The following is a 16,179-nucleotide window of genomic DNA, read 5'->3' on the forward strand; positions in this document are numbered from 1 at the left end:
AAGTTTGATTTAGGTTATGTTCAGGAGTCCCTAGTCAGTATTGGAGGGGTAGGTGACATTAATTACTCTCATGAAATACCATCTCCACACACAAACAGACCCTTAGTTTGCACTTCTGTTGAACTCTACAGAATTAGGAGCGTAGACTCCTGCAAGGCTTGAATATATTCCTGAGTATAAATTTCTTTGTTTTTTTGCTCGTTTGTCTATGAACTGCTTTGGGTCCTTTTTAGTTCAGTTTGTTATGGCTACGAGTTCAAATAGCAGGTACAAATTGGGCTTCAGTTCTGGTCGGTTCCAGTGCATATTGTAAAGAATCAATTGGGTGGGGGACAAATGATTATAAAGAGGTTCAGGTCTTAATTTCTCTTTTGATGCCCTAGAGCCAACCTGGATTTTCAAATAGGTCCAAGTTTAATTAGTTCTTACACATTTCATGGGTTAATTGAAACAGGATTGGGTCAAGTCTAATGGGTTTGGTTCCTTGGTTCCGTTCAGGTTTACCCAACCACTCATACCCCTGCCTGTATGCCTTATGTGCAAAATTAGTCAGATCAAGTTATTCTGGATCATTATTTGTAAGAACTTATGCATATCCATATCCAATAGGGTACCGTACATGACAAATAGAAAACCTTCCATGAAATTGGGTATGCAGTGGCAATATATCAGAAACAATCTTCTACATGGTTTTCTTTTCCCTCACATGGACACGGATACGTATTCCAGCCAAATACGGCCGTGGGACACGAACACCCAAATTTTCTCAAAATTAACATACGAGCAAACAGATTCCTTCATCTTTTTTATTGATAAAAAATACATTCTTAACATTTTAATATATATAATCTCGCCAAAAAAATATTTTAATATATAAGAACATATTTATTATTCAAAATATTACTAAAAATATTAAACTAATGCTACGATACTATGGACGTGTCCTACGTGTCATTACATATAGTATCGTGTCATTTTATTTTTTTGAAAGAGAAGCTTCATTTTGATTACACTTTGGCACGCCGAATCTGGAAAATTGTGGGCTCCTTTTCTCACTACTAGCCACCCAAGATCCATGGAGCTGATTCATGAGAGAGAGAGAGAGAGAGAGAGAGAGAGAGAGAGAGAGAGAGAGAGAGAGAGAGAGAGAGAGAGAGAGAGGAATGTCTCCCCTCCCCCATCTCTTGCACTTCACAACGTATTTGTGTATGGCAGCATTCTTGTTGACGAGGTGGTGCATGTGCTGCTCAAGAGAGTGCCACCCTTTGCCCCTGCCATCCTCCCCAACTAATGAGATGCTCCTTTTTATTGTCCAACAATACCCCAATTCTCATAAAAATTGTTATATGTATGTTGAACTAAATCTGTGTATTTGTCACCACCCTCTTCACCATCAGCGGTTTGGATGTCTTTGTGTTCATTTTCTTACATGCCCCTTGGATATTGAAGCTTTGCACTTCTCATGGTTACAATCTTATTTTTCTACTTCTTTTGTATAGTGAATTTATAGCAATCATATTTCTAGGGTGTTGGTTTGTACAAAGTCTATCCCAATAATAATGACCATGCAGAATTGCTTGGGTGGGATCCTTAATTTCACTTCTTTTCGTGTTGGAATTGTAGTTCTCCTTTTTGTTTACATGTGAAGAATTTCTTTTGTGGGCTCTTTAATGCCAATTCTTTTTTTGTAATGGATTTTTTTTCTTTTTGTTTTTTCTCTTTTGGTTTTATAATCTCTGATTTGATGTTACAAGTGGTACCTTTTCTCTTCCCATGTTGATTATGCTAATAACGTTGAATTTATTGGCGAGCAAAAATCATTTTTGTTTTCCCTGCTTTTTGTTTTTGTATTCATATTTGCCTCATTTTTGTCTTTGTTTTTTGGAATTGTTGTCATCTTGAGGCTAACTTTATACATTTCTTAGTAGCAGAAGACCCCCAAGCCAAAAATACCCATTTTGGGTCCAAACGGGGTCTAAGGATAATTTTGTCATTTTACATGAATTAATTTTCTAAGATTTTTGTTCCATCCATCTCAAAAAATACATATTGATATGTGGTTCTAATTTGGTGAATTTTGGAATCACTAAAAAACATTTGTATATTTTTGTTTTGTTTTATTTTTTTATGTCCGGATAATTCTGGTCTCTGTTAGGCTTAACTTTAGGTACTAGAGGGTGTATGGGGAATATGATTAGTTTTTATTTTTTGATCCAGCTTTAGATCTGGACTTTAGGGCAATTCTTTTGTTAAAAGATGCAATTTTCAAGTTTGGATCTTGAGAGAGATTCAAAATTCAAACTTTGGATTTGCATTAGCCACCGTGAGAGAATGCATTTATTGGGCCAATGTGTATCTGGATCCATTGTGCTGTAAGGTCAATCCCTCTTTAGCCACGTCACCGTTCATCCATTGGCCTCTCTTGAGGTGTCACTCAGCAACTGCCTCCCACCTAGCCAATGAGAGGCCATGTTAGTTTTGACTTCTCTATGAAAGTGCTGAAAAAAATGCAGGGGGCTATTTTTTTTTACCTCTTTAAAAAAAAATGGACTTGAAAAAGTTGTTGGAACCTCCTCTGCGGAGAAAACGTGAAGGCTGCACCTTGAGAGTGAGCTGGTACTGTGTGGAGCTTATGGTGAGCTGCTCGATGTGAAAGCTTGAGGAAGCTTGTTGGGTGATTGTTGTGGGTTTGTGAACTCGCGAGGAGTTGAACCCTTGAAAAGACTGTTTGTGTGGTGTTCAGAGAACCTTTGGGCGTGAAAACTAGTTGGGTGCGTCAATGCTTGTAGAGACCAGTGTTGGGTTGACACTTTGCTAGTTGTTTGCCTTCTAGGTTGTGGAAGAAATGAGTGAGTTGAAAAGAATCGTGGTGCTTGAATCGGCCAACCCTCATCGGTGTCGGTTTGGCCAAAAAAACTTATTTATTTTGCTCAACTTGTGCTATGAAAGTGGTTGAGTCTTGGATTTAATATTTCATTGAGATAGTTCTTGTTTGAGTTTTGATTTGTGTCTGTAATATCTGAAATTTGATTGCATGTTTTGAAAGAATTCAGTTTTGTATAAGTTATCGAATGTTAGGTGATTTTCTTGTTCGTATTGTGAGTGAATCTTGTCTAACCGGAGTTGGGTATTTGGTGGACAGGATTGTGAACATTAGAGAAATGATCTTTATAAGTAATTTTGACTGCAGGTTGAACTTTAATCACCCAAAAGAATTAAAATTCAGAAATATATTCTTGTGTGCATGTGTGGTGTGTTTCTGCATTAAGTTCCATCTGACCTAGTCCCACTAATCTGACTATCTTTTTAGATATTTGTCAAATTTAGGCGTGCTTGGATTCGTCAAAAACTGACATTTTTCAACAACTTTCCTATTTTGACCGTTGGCAGATTCTATTCTGAAAATGGACTCAAACAGAGAGTCTGTTATTCACGAGACTGTGCTTTAGTTGATCGGTCTGTCTCAGTGTTTTTGTGATATCTTGACACACCGGTGTCAAATTTCAGTGTTCTTGAAGTCGTGGGAAAGGTATCGAAAATACCTCCAACTTTCATGTTTTGTCCATCATCAGATTCTGTTTATACAGTCTCTAAAAATGAGTGTGAACAGTGAACACTATTTGTCATGAGACTGTATTCATGTGTACCAGTCTGTCTTGGTGTTTAGGCGATATCTCTGCATCCCATTGCCTGTTTTCAGTGTTCTTGGAGTCGTTGGAAATGTATAAAAAATGCCACCGACTTTTATGTTGTGTCCATCAGCAGATTCTGTAAATATAGTCTCTGAAAATAGACGTCAACAGAGTGTCTGTCCGATGTGTGACTGTGCTCCACGTGTGTTAGTCTGCTCTCTTCATTGGATCATATGTCTGTGCCGCGATATCAGAAAACTCTGATCTTTTGTGCATGTGTGGTGTGTTTCTGCATTAAGTTCCATCTCACCTAGTCCCACTAATCTGACTATCTTCTTAGATATTTGTCAAATTTAGGCGTGCTTGGATTAGTCAAAAACTGACATTTTTCAACAACTTTCCTATTTTGACCGTTGGCAGATTCTATTCTGAAAATGGACTCAAACAGAGAGCCTGTTATTCACGAGACTGTGCTTTAGTTGATCGGTCTGTCTCAGTGTTTTTGTGATATCTTGACACCCCGGTGTCAAATTTCAGTGTTCTTGAAGTCGTGGGAAATGTATCGAAAATACCTCCAACTTTCATGTTTTGTCCATCATCAGATTCTGTTTATACAGTCTCTAAAAATGAGTGTGAACAGTGAACACTATTTGTCATGAGACTGTATTCATGTGTACCAGTCTGTCTTGGTGTTTAGGCGATATCTCTGCATCCCATTGCCTATTTTCAGTGTTCTTGGAGTCGTTGGAAATGTATAAAAAATGCCACCGACTTTTATGTTGTGTCCATCAGCAGATTCTGTAAATATAGTCTCTGAAAATAGACGTCAACAGAGTGTCTGTCCGATGTGTGACTGTGCTCCACGTGTGTTAGTCTGCTCTGTTCATTGGATCATATGTCTGTGCCGCGATATCAGAAAACTCTGATCTTTTGTGCATGTGTGGTGTGTTTCTGCATTAAGTTCCATCTCACCTAGTCCCACTAATCTGACTATCTTTTTAGATATTTGTCAAATTTAGGCGTGCTTGGATTAGTCAAAAACTGACATTTTTCAACAACTTTCCTATTTTGACCGTTGGCAGATTCTATTCTGAAAATGGACTCAAACAGAGAGCCTGTTATTCACGAGACTGTGCTTTAGTTGATCGGTCTGTCTCAGTGTTTTTGTGATATCTTGACACCCCGGTGTCAAATTTCAGTGTTCTTGAAGTCGTGGGAAAGGTATCGAAAATACCTCCAACTTTCATGTTTTGTCCATCATCAGATTCTGTTTATACAGTCTCTAAAAATGAGTGTGAACAGTGAACACTATTTGTCATGAGACTGTATTCATGTGTACCAGTCTGTCTTGGTGTTTAGGCGATATCTTTGCATCCCATTGCCTGTTTTCAGTGTTCTTGGAGTCGTTGGAAATGTATAAAAAATGCCACCGACTTTTATGTTGTGTCCATCAGCAGATTCTGTAAATATAGTCTCTGAAAATAGACGTCAACAGAGTGTCTGTCCGATGTGTGACTGTGCTCCACGTGTGTTAGTCTGCTCTGTTCATTGGATCATATGTCTGTGCCGCGATATCAGAAAACTCTGATCTTTTGTGCATGTGTGGTGTGTTTCTGCATTAAGTTCCATCTCACCTAGTCCCACTAATCTGACTATCTTCTTAGATATTTGTCAAATTTAGGCGTGCTTGGATTAGTCAAAAACTGACATTTTTCAACAACTTTCCTATTTTGACCGTTGGCAGATTCTATTCTGAAAATGGACTCAAACAGAGAGCCTGTTATTCACGAGACTGTGCTTTAGTTGATCGGTCTGTCTCAGTGTTTTTGTGATATCTTGACACCCCGGTGTCAAATTTCAGTGTTCTTGAAGTCGTGGGAAATGTATCGAAAATACCTCCAACTTTCATGTTTTGTCCATCATCAGATTCTGTTTATACAGTCTCTAAAAATGAGTGTGAACAGTGAACACTATTTGTCATGAGACTGTATTCATGTGTACCAGTCTGTCTTGGTGTTTAGGCGATATCTCTGCATCCCATTGCCTATTTTCAGTGTTCTTGGAGTCGTTGAAAATGTATAAAAAATGCCACCGACTTTTATGTTGTGTCCATCAGCAGATTCTGTAAATATAGTCTCTGAAAATAGACGTCAACAGAGTGTCTGTCCGATGTGTGACTGTGCTCCACGTGTGTTAGTCTGCTCTGTTCATTGGATCATATGTCTGTGCCGCGATATCAGAAAACTCTGATCTTTTGTGCATGTGTGGTGTGTTTCTGCATTAAGTTCCATCTCACCTAGTCCCACTAATCTGACTATCTTTTTAGATATTTGTCAAATTTAGGCGTGCTTGGATTAGTCAAAAACTGACATTTTTCAACAACTTTCCTATTTTGACCGTTGGCAGATTCTATTCTGAAAATGGACTCAAACAGAGAGCCTGTTATTCACGAGACTGTGCTTTAGTTGATCGGTCTGTCTCAGTGTTTTTGTGATATCTTGACACCCCGGTGTCAAATTTCAGTGTTCTTGAAGTCGTGGGAAAGGTATCGAAAATACCTCCAACTTTCATGTTTTGTCCATCATCAGATTCTGTTTATACAGTCTCTAAAAATGAGTGTGAACAGTGAACACTATTTGTCATGAGACTGTATTCATGTGTACCAGTCTGTCTTGGTGTTTAGGCGATATCTATGCATCCCATTGCCTGTTTTCAGTGTTCTTGGAGTCGTTGGAAATGTATAAAAAATGCCACCGACTTTTATGTTCTGTCCATCAGCAGATTCTGTAAATATAGTCTCTGAAAATAGACGTCAACAGAGTGTCTGTCTGATGTGTGACTGTGCTCCACGTGTGTTAGTCTGCCCTGTTCATTGGATCATATGTCTGTCCCGCGATATCAGAAAACTCTGATCTTTGGTGCATGTACTAAATGACCATCCCACATATTATTCATATTGAAGTAATGGGAGGGTGTTTATGACAATGTAACAACTCAAGAACTTCTTTGTTCATTTTTTTTAGATGTCTTGAGAATTTATTCTTTTAGTATAACAGACGTGACAGGCGATTGCACCGAGTTGTCAATCATGTGCTCTAACTATTACAAGTTGCTTAACATAATGTTTCTCTAATTCAATATGATAGAGTGAAAACAAGAAACTCTTTCCAGTGAATGCCAGTATTTTGGTAACTACCAGTTGTTCTTGCCTTTTAATGGCCATAATAAAAAGCAATATGGGGTATTGCAGGGATCTTCTGAAACGTTGCAGGCCCATGCTTTCATATGGTTGAATAGAACTGATTCTGATTTATATGGAGATTGGGATTTCAATGTAAAATATTTAATTTCACACACACACACACACACACACACTATATATATATATATATATATATATATATATATATATATATATATATATATAGTGTGTGTGTGTGTGTGTTTTGGAGGGGAGGATAATATTGGCTACACTCGTGGGTAAGGAACCCTCTAGTAAATAACTATAATACTTTTTATTTTTTATGTTTTTTTGCGCATCTCACCCTCTAAATGTGATCTACATGTTTTGGTTAGTTGGATCATGTTATTCTGCTATGTATGTGATGCCCTGAAATTTAAAACCTGAAATTTTATCAAAAATTTTGAATTTTTTTCTTTTAAATATTGACAACGAAAAACTATTTAATATTGAGTCCGAATTTGGAAATTTTGAGCAAGCCATATGGGTGAAATAAGACAAAACTATTATTAGAATGAAAACCAAAATATTATTTACATCATTTTTGACAAAATGTATAGTTAGTTCATAACTTGGGAATATAAAATATTATGAAAAAAAGTCCCAAGCTAGTCCCTAGATCCTTTGGAGAGTACTAGTTCCTCGATGCCGCTCCTGCCCCGCTGCATTTATTGACCTGAACATGAATAAAATCCATTAAAGGGGGTCAGACTTCTGAGAGTCTGGTAAGTCTATACCAATTTTGGTAATTTAGAATATTAAATATATTCAGTCAACTCAGATAAAACATTTTTACTAAAAAGTAAGACACAATACAGAACAAAAATGTTTATATAAATAGGGCATATTTTCATTTCAGAGTGTAATTAAAGAAAGTCTTTGTTTTGATAATTAACCATCAACCCTGATACGTGGGGAAAGACCATCACAAACAGTCGAGGCATTCTGGGGGTGTATTATTCTCAGATGTTTTAATCCCGGGTACCTAACTGTAGCGGACCCAGAGCAAGTGGTCCGTGACTGGAAGAATTACCGCTAAGGCAGAATAGAAAGTAGGATGCATTATGGACTACTGGAGTAGTTGGAGATCTATCACCTAAGACACATGGATAACCCTAACATCCGTAGACCTACGAGTGAGTGGATACCATTGGGATGCCTCACTCTAAAAAATCAAAATAGTATTACTCGAGGTTGTACCATCTACCTTCTCTATGGTAGAGATCAGAAACAGAATGGGTTAGAAGGGTTATCTTTATTACATAGATTAATTTTAAGTTTCTTACACTGTATAGGCCATAAATGGGGTTCAGTAATCCAAGTACTTATTTTTTGAGTCTTGTATGAGTACCCAACCCAATTAGTATTCGCTCTGTATATATGAGCATTTCTCCAATGTAGCAGATCAATATCTTAAGTTTTGTGTGTACACATGTTTTATTTATTAGATAGTGTTTTGTTTCGCACTTTATGAGTTAATTTATTTCAAGCTCATACACGAGCCAATCTCTGAACGAAAGTATGTCCTATACACTACAATATACCAAAAAAGTCTCTAGAACCTTGGCATCTTTTCGGCTGCAACCATTATCTTTTCTTTTTTCTTTTTAAATTTGGAGTGGACTATTCTATCATTAGTATGGTTCTTTGAACCCAGAGCTTTATTTTTTAGCCAAGCAAAGATGCACGTTGTTCTATGCATGCTTCTAATATTTTATCTTTATAAAAAAAGTATTATTTTATTCAAAATATATGCATGCATCTTTATAATATTTTATTCAGAGTATTATGAAGAATTACCATTTTATTTAGAACACAATGCATATGCTTATACTATTTTATTTGAGATATACTCCTTTTCTTCAAAGTATGGTACACACAGAAACTATTATTTTATTTGAAATATCTTTGTTTTATTCAAAATATGACACATTAAAACTACTTTATTTGAAATCCAATTCATATATATATATATATATATTATATTGATGAGACAAAATGACTACGTCATGCGTAACAATTTGAATATAAGCAAACACGTATGCTTCCAAAATATATTTAAATATTCAGAATCCACACACATTTGGATAGAGTTTACTTCGTATAGTGCTTTGATAAGAGAGAAAAATTCTAAAAAATCTTGGAGAAAATTTTCCTCCAAGTTAAACTTCCAACGTATGCGAAAGAGGTGAACCACATTGGCAGGAAGCGGCGGAACCTAGTTGAGTTGAGGCGGCAATGATATCAACCGAATCGGGTTGATTTGCTTGAAGGAACTGGTAAGAAAACTAAAAAGTGTGAAAGAGCAGGTCAAGGATTGAATCAGGTACCGGGTTGGTGCAAGGGCTGAAAGTTGCAAGGCTAAGAGGTTCAGCCACCAAAATGAAGAAAAGAATGGAAGGTGGTGAGGATGGTGAAGGAGGAGAGAGAGTGAAGTAAAGAGGAATAGAGATATAAAAGTGGGGATGTGTTCAAGGGAGCGAGCGGAGGGGAATTGAGCCCTATTTATAGGAGAGAAGGGATGCCTAGGTGTTGTCAAATGGCAACACCAAGTCATCCAAATTTATTTAACACTTGTTAAAGTTGGCCAAAACCATGGAAGAAAACCGGTGTGTGCCCCATGCTTTAGCTTAAATGGGCCTTGGGTTGGATCAATTGTGATCATACCCTGGTTTCAAGGCCCAGCCAGTCCAGCCAACTGAATTGGATTGGTTGCCTATTGGTTATATTAACTAAGTTTACTTAGTTAATGTAACTAGGCTTAATTATATTATATATATATTCTTGTATATATAGTAAATCAGGGTTGACTGGTCTTAGTCAATGGGTGAGCGGATGGGTATGACCCTCTAGTGACATTTATAAAATGACTAATTTACCCTTTGAACTTGAGTATCATGTTTCAAATGCATTTTAACTCTGATTTCAATGAAATCAAAATCTTTCTTCTTGACTTTTTGATATGAATGCAGCAAAGTGTTCAAAACTCATAAAATCGACCTTCAAAATTATGATTTTTCTCTTGAGGTTGTCGAGCATGTTTTACAAGCGTACAAGCTTCAATTTCAACAAAATCACTTACGTTATTTTCAGAATTTTGATGTGGTTGCAACCATGAAATTTAAAATCATAAAATAGGTTGTCAAGATATATTCATTACCTTAGATATATACATTTGAACAAACTTTCAGAAAATTATCGAATATTACATCCTTCTCATCTAAAAAAAAAAATTGTCCTCAAAATTTGCTATAAAAGTCTTAGACGAAAAGTTCAGGGTACTTTTCCTGTATACTAGATTTAGACTCCAAAGTACATTCCTCTATTCCGTGATGTTGCCACTTTACTTTCACTAGCGAAATGATTTTTGTCCTTAAGACTTGATCTCTTTGATCAATGATTTCTACTGGTTTTTCTTCAATAGTCATATTGTCTTTGACTTCTATGTCTTTGTGTTGAATGACGTGCGATGGATCATGCATGTACTTTCTTATTATCGAGACATGAAAAACATTATAAATTTATGCATACTGGGGAGGTAGTGCCAACCGATAGGCAGTTTCACCAATTCTGTTAATAATTTAAAATGGGACAAAAAACTGAGACTTAGCTTTCCTTTCTTTCCAAAATGAAACACACTCTTAATTGGAGATACTTTTACAAAAACCATATCTCCAACTGCGAAAGTGAGTTTTCTACACATTTGATCTGCATAAAACTTTTGTCAACTTCGGGCGGTTTGCAGTCTTTCGCAAATCATTTTTACTTGTTCAACATAGTGCTACAGAACCATAAGTGAATCTGTAGTGCATTTTCCAACTTCGTCCCAGTGAACTGGCGATCGAAAAGGTCTATCGTACAATGCTTCGTACGAAGCCATCCCAATATTAGCGTGAAAGCTATTTTTGTAGGCAAACTCAACAAAAACTATGTGTGCATCCCAGTCTCCTTTCCATTCTAAAACACAAGCTCTTAACATATTTTCAAGAGTCTGTATAGTGCACTCAGATTAATCGTCGATTAACTTCAATTTTGTCCCCAAAACTAAGATGTGAATCTTGGGTCATGATCAGAAATGATCAAGATTGGAACCCCATATAGTATGATAAACTCCCAAACATAAAGATTGGCCAAACTTTCTAGTGATTACTTGATACAAATAGGAAGAAAATGAGCAGACTTGGTCAAACGATCGATGGTCACCAAGATTGCATCATGCTTTCTTTGAGTGCATCATTTCGCCAGGTCATTGATGTATTTTTATTTGTTGGCAGGTCAAACATTTTAAAACATAATTGGCTGTCTCTCTTCATACAATTCCACCAGTAATTTTGTTGCAAATCTTTAAACATTTTTGTGCCTCTTAGGTGGATGGTATACATACTCTTATGAGTTTTTTTTAAAATTTTATTCCTTAATACAAGGTTAGATGGGACCCAAATTCTATTTCTCATCCAGATACTACCATCGTTCTTGAGACGGATAGAGGTATCATCCTCCAACAGAGCCCTTGCTTTCAACTTTTCATATTACAGATCTTTGATTTGCTCAACAGTTATCCTAATGAGGATCTCTGGTTACACGGTTAGATTGGACAAATGAATTCTTTCTTGATATGCCATAAATAATTTCTGTAACGCCCCAAAATTTTAAACTTGTAAACTTGAAGATAGTTTAGAAAACCTTTCATTTTTCAGAGTTTTTATCAGCAAAAACAAATTTTTTGAAAAGGAAAACAAGTTGACAATTGTGGGCACGTTACCATAAAAATCCACCATTGAAACCATCATTATCAAAAGCATTTTTTAAACATTCTAGCAAGACAATTAATGAGCCAAATATTCATTATCAAAACTATCAATTATACAAAAGTTAGGGTTTCCCCTCATACAAAACTCCAAACCAAAATAGGTAACTAGCTTTGAAAACTGCGAGTAGGAGAGTGAAGTCTCAGGCCATCTTGCACCCCGCCATCGGCTGTCTGAAAAACCTACTCATCACCTACACCCATAAAATGGGCCAGTTTCACAAATAACTGGTAGGTGCGCAAAATAAAATAATAAAGAACAAAAGCTAAAACATGATAAGCAATTGAACGTAATAGCTATAGCAAGAATAATTACCTACACATGTAGGTAATTTATGTACAATTGATTTCACATACAAAAAAAAGTTAACTAAAGCATATAATCAACCCAAGATATGAACTAACATAGTAAGTAGTTCATGAAACTTAAAAGTGCTTAACATTCAGTAATGTGAACATGAAATTGTTAGTTTCGATATTAGCTGAATTGTGGGTATGCATAGATGCAAAATGTAGAAACAACCGAGACTGATCCGGGGGTTTATTATGCCATATATTTTTGATAACTCAGATAGTTGACTGAGTCCGCTCCTAAGGGGACGGCTAGTGACCAAGAGAGATTTTTTTAAAGGCATTCATGACTATAGATGCATCCTACTTTTGCAAAAGTTCATAGGAGCTACCACCTAGGATAATTTTTTGTAGTCCTTTTTCCCTAACTCTGATGATTGAGAAAGCTGAGTCATTTGCTCGTGGAGTAGTTGTTAACAACCTGATCATCAGAGTTTTCGTACCATCCATCATCTCTCTTGATGAACAGTTAGAGGTGAATGGGCACGACAGGGGTTACTTAACTGTCGCCCCATTCTACATGCTCAGGTCATGTAGACCCATTCGAGCATCTTGCTTGTGAAGGCGTAACATTATAATTTGGTGTGTTTCAACAAATGTGCTCGTTTCACATTTTGAGGTTTCCTTGACTTCTCGTGCTACTCATCATAGTACAATATATCGTCCATGTCTAAAGGCACATCTATAATGGTAGGCATGGGTTTCTTAAAAGATAACCACACATAGAGTTTGCATAACGTAAGTCCATGCGTAGTCTTTACCATAGAAGTATCATGCAAGGCTTAGGATCGCTGCAAATCCAAACATTCCTCCCAATTAAACAGACTCGAGTTGAAGCTAACTGCATCTAACAACGTATAGGAAAACACTAGCTTTGCTATGCATGGTCGTCCACTCGAGAAGTCTGTAATCCACATAGGGACAACCCCTTCTCGAGATTGAAGTGCCGATATGCAATTTCATGTCTCTTCAAAAAGAGCAAGACCTTGATATGCGCATCCACATGCCCTACGAGGCTTGCATTAAACGAAACACAAGAAGCAAAACCTCACGCCAGGTGCGACAACTCAGAACAAAAGCAACGAATAGCAAAAAATGTGATAGCAAAGCCTGAGCATACAAAGTGTGGCGGCAACAGTAAAGTAAATGCAGAAAAGTAAAGGCAGAATTAAATGCAGAAAATAAGCCTGTGCGCATCAAGCGCGGCGGTGACAGAAAGTAAAAGCATAAACGTAAGGACAAAAAGCAAATGCAAAAAAGTAAATACATAAAGCGCGACGACAACAAAAAGTAAATATAGAAAAATAAACAGGACAAGGATAGCAAAACCACATCCTTGAGTTAAAAGTGTACGTATATACATATACATATGCATATACATATACGTATATATTGTCCTTGGTCTATTTTCTTTTCATTTTTAATTATCTTTCATTTGTTTTAGCATTTTGTTCGTTCATTGTCCTTTCGCGCAACTTGCCCCTACCTTGAGGGAAGCAGATCAGGTCATGCTGAAAATGAGTGTTTTTTCTCATGCTGACATTGTGGCAGACTGTTTGCATTTTGGATGAATGCCACGTGGTTTTGTTGACTTTTGAGCTTTTAAAAATGCAAATTGGATGGCCACGATGTTAGCATGAGCGAAAACACTCATTTTCAGCACAACCTGATCTGCTTCCTACCTTGAGGGGTTGTGGTTCTGCATACGCCTGCGAGCGTAAGTGCACTTGGTATTTCTCAGTTTATCTCATTCTGCAAGAATGGAAGGAGAACCATATGAATGATTTTCTTGATATGACATGTAGTTTCATGGATGAAATTGAACAACCAAGATCCGAGACTAGGTAGCTATGAATCCTTCCTTCAGGACTTGTACAAAGGGATCATGAAATTCATTTCAACTTTGAGAATCTTCGTATTGTTTGAAAGATTTCTCTAATCCTTGTTGGTCTGGAGTTTACTATCTATACTTGTTATTTTCTCTCTTGCTTTCCATGTTTAAACCATGAAATTTGGGGTTTGTATTATTCCTTTTCTTCAGTAATACTCTTTTGTGTGTGCATGCCTGCATCCGCAGCAGCAAGCACATTAATCACCAGTTACTAACAAATTCTTCTATTGCACGAGGAAGCACAAATATACGTTCACTGTTTGGACGAGCCTTCTTTTTCTTTATTTAAAAAAAAAAGTTTGGAGACCAGTTTCGGCTTGCAAGCTTGGCCTTATGTAGAACAGTAGGCTACATGTTTAGTTCTGCAAAATGATCGTGTTGCTCTATATTGAGCACCATCCACCTTTTACACGAATCGTACTAAAAAGAGCTTTTCCACCAGTCCTCATATTGACATTTATGAGAAGCTTTCTTATAGAGAACTTCACACTTAAATATTGCATGTTTTGTAAAACAATACGATATGGTTATCAAGTCTGGTGGCCCTGAACTTGAACGACTCAGAGTCAGATGCATTCACCTAATTCGTTAGTGACTTGGCTTGGCTAACACTGACTTTTGTTCTACATGGTCCATGGTCCTTTTTATTCTGTTTATTTGCCACATTAGTGATTTGAGTAGTTTTTCTGTCAGGCTCAACTCCAGCAGAACTCTGATTGGTCAAGTTGTTGCATATAAATCAGCGTGATGCTTTGCAGCCTTCTGGTGTCATTTTTTTCCACGAGGAGGAATGGAGAAATCACCTCTGAGTAAGCTACCTGGTCGCGCTGGACTATGCCTGCCAGACCTATGGTTGCTTTTCTGACGACATAAAACCATCATGCACTACTCGCCCTCAGGGAGTCTCCTTGCTTTGGTGTAATATGCAAAGGGCTGATTCCTGCAGGATTTGAACTTAGACCGCCTGTCTAGCGGTCTAGGCCCCATCCCACTATGCCAAACCCTTTTGGGGCCAGCCTTCTGGTGTCATGCCGATATAAAATGAGACAGGATCAGGTGCTTAGTCCAATGCTAGTAAACGAGCATAAACACAGCACAGAGATGAACTGTGGAGATCTCTGAGGAACAGCAGGGTAGAGTGACTGAGCACCTAATCCTTGAGTAAAATGGCCTTCAACCTTCATTTTATCGAGTTGGGCATTCCGAAGTGATGACAACCCCACACACTGAAGCCTGATGAGATGCACAAATATGATGCGACTGATGGTAGCTTAAATTGGACCAAAAAGAGGAAGATCAGCAGATTCTTAATAACCAAGTTCACAGTTCCTGTATACTTTAAGCCTCTGTTTGGGGATCTGTATTCGGCACTGACATGCCAAATCCTGGATACCCAAAAGCTATGATTGGGAAGTCTTGGGATTTGCTAACAGCCATCACTGTTTGAGAGTTGGAATCTCCTTTCCAACTACCTACTTCCAAACAACCAACGTAAGCTATAAGAGATGAAAAAGGAGATGACAAGGGTGTCCAACATTGAAGTTGCTAACTACAACCAATAAAAATTGTCTGAATTTGCAAGATTGGAGGGATTTAGTGCTGCCTAATCTGATCCCATCTCTAGGGATTTGCCATATCCAAGCTCCAAATAATGGTGGGTGTTGAGGATTAGAGAGTCCCTTCGAACACTTACCATGGACTCTCAAACAGAGCCTATTGCAACTTTCATATGTCTTGAGCTGAACTTATACAACCATTAGAAAGAGAATTATGCCGAGGTGAGGACCGGCTGGTAAACAAGCTGAATGAGCCAAGCTTCACCTATTCAAGCTCGGCTTGTTTTGGGTGAATCTTAGCTCAAGCTTGGGTATGAGCTCACAGCGATCCATATGAGCTGAGCTTGTGCATGTGTGCACTTTCTGATAACAGCTAGATTCAAGCTGACCACTTCTTTTCGAGTCAGATATCAATTGTTTCACATTATCCCTATGCAAATATAAATGATATCAAGTATGGATTTCTTTCTAACTTGTATGCGATACAGAAAACACATAACCTATGCGTGTTTCTTCTGAAAGGGCCTATACAAGCCAAAGCCCTGTTTCTACTTGGCTCCTTTAGTAGTTTGCGAGCTGCAGCTGTCAAGCCCTGTTTCTGCTAGGGCCCTGTAGTCGTTTGCGAGCAGCAGCAGTTGGTTGCTCGACTCCTGAGCCTATTTGACAAACCACATTAAATTTGAATCAGAAATTTCAGAAGT

The 16,179-nt window shown here is 37.6% G+C and overlaps 1 protein-coding gene across 1 annotated transcript; it reads left to right on the plus strand.

Moving 5' to 3' along the window:
- Positions 1-1,162: 1,162 nt before the first annotated feature.
- On the plus strand, positions 1,163-13,879 carry LOC149837052 (AIG2-like protein D; the record flags this gene model as incomplete). Its single annotated transcript, XM_090007954.1, has 2 exons — positions 1,163-1,288; positions 13,799-13,879. Coding segments are annotated over 2 exons (207 nt in total), but the record flags the coding sequence as incomplete, so codon positions are not given.
- Positions 13,880-16,179: the final 2,300 nt, after the last annotated feature.

This window comes from Nuphar pumila, chromosome 5, assembly GCF_984573655.1.
Source record: "Nuphar pumila chromosome 5, dmNupPumi1.hap1.1, whole genome shotgun sequence".
In the NCBI taxonomy this organism is placed as follows: Eukaryota; Viridiplantae; Streptophyta; class Magnoliopsida; order Nymphaeales; family Nymphaeaceae; genus Nuphar; species Nuphar pumila.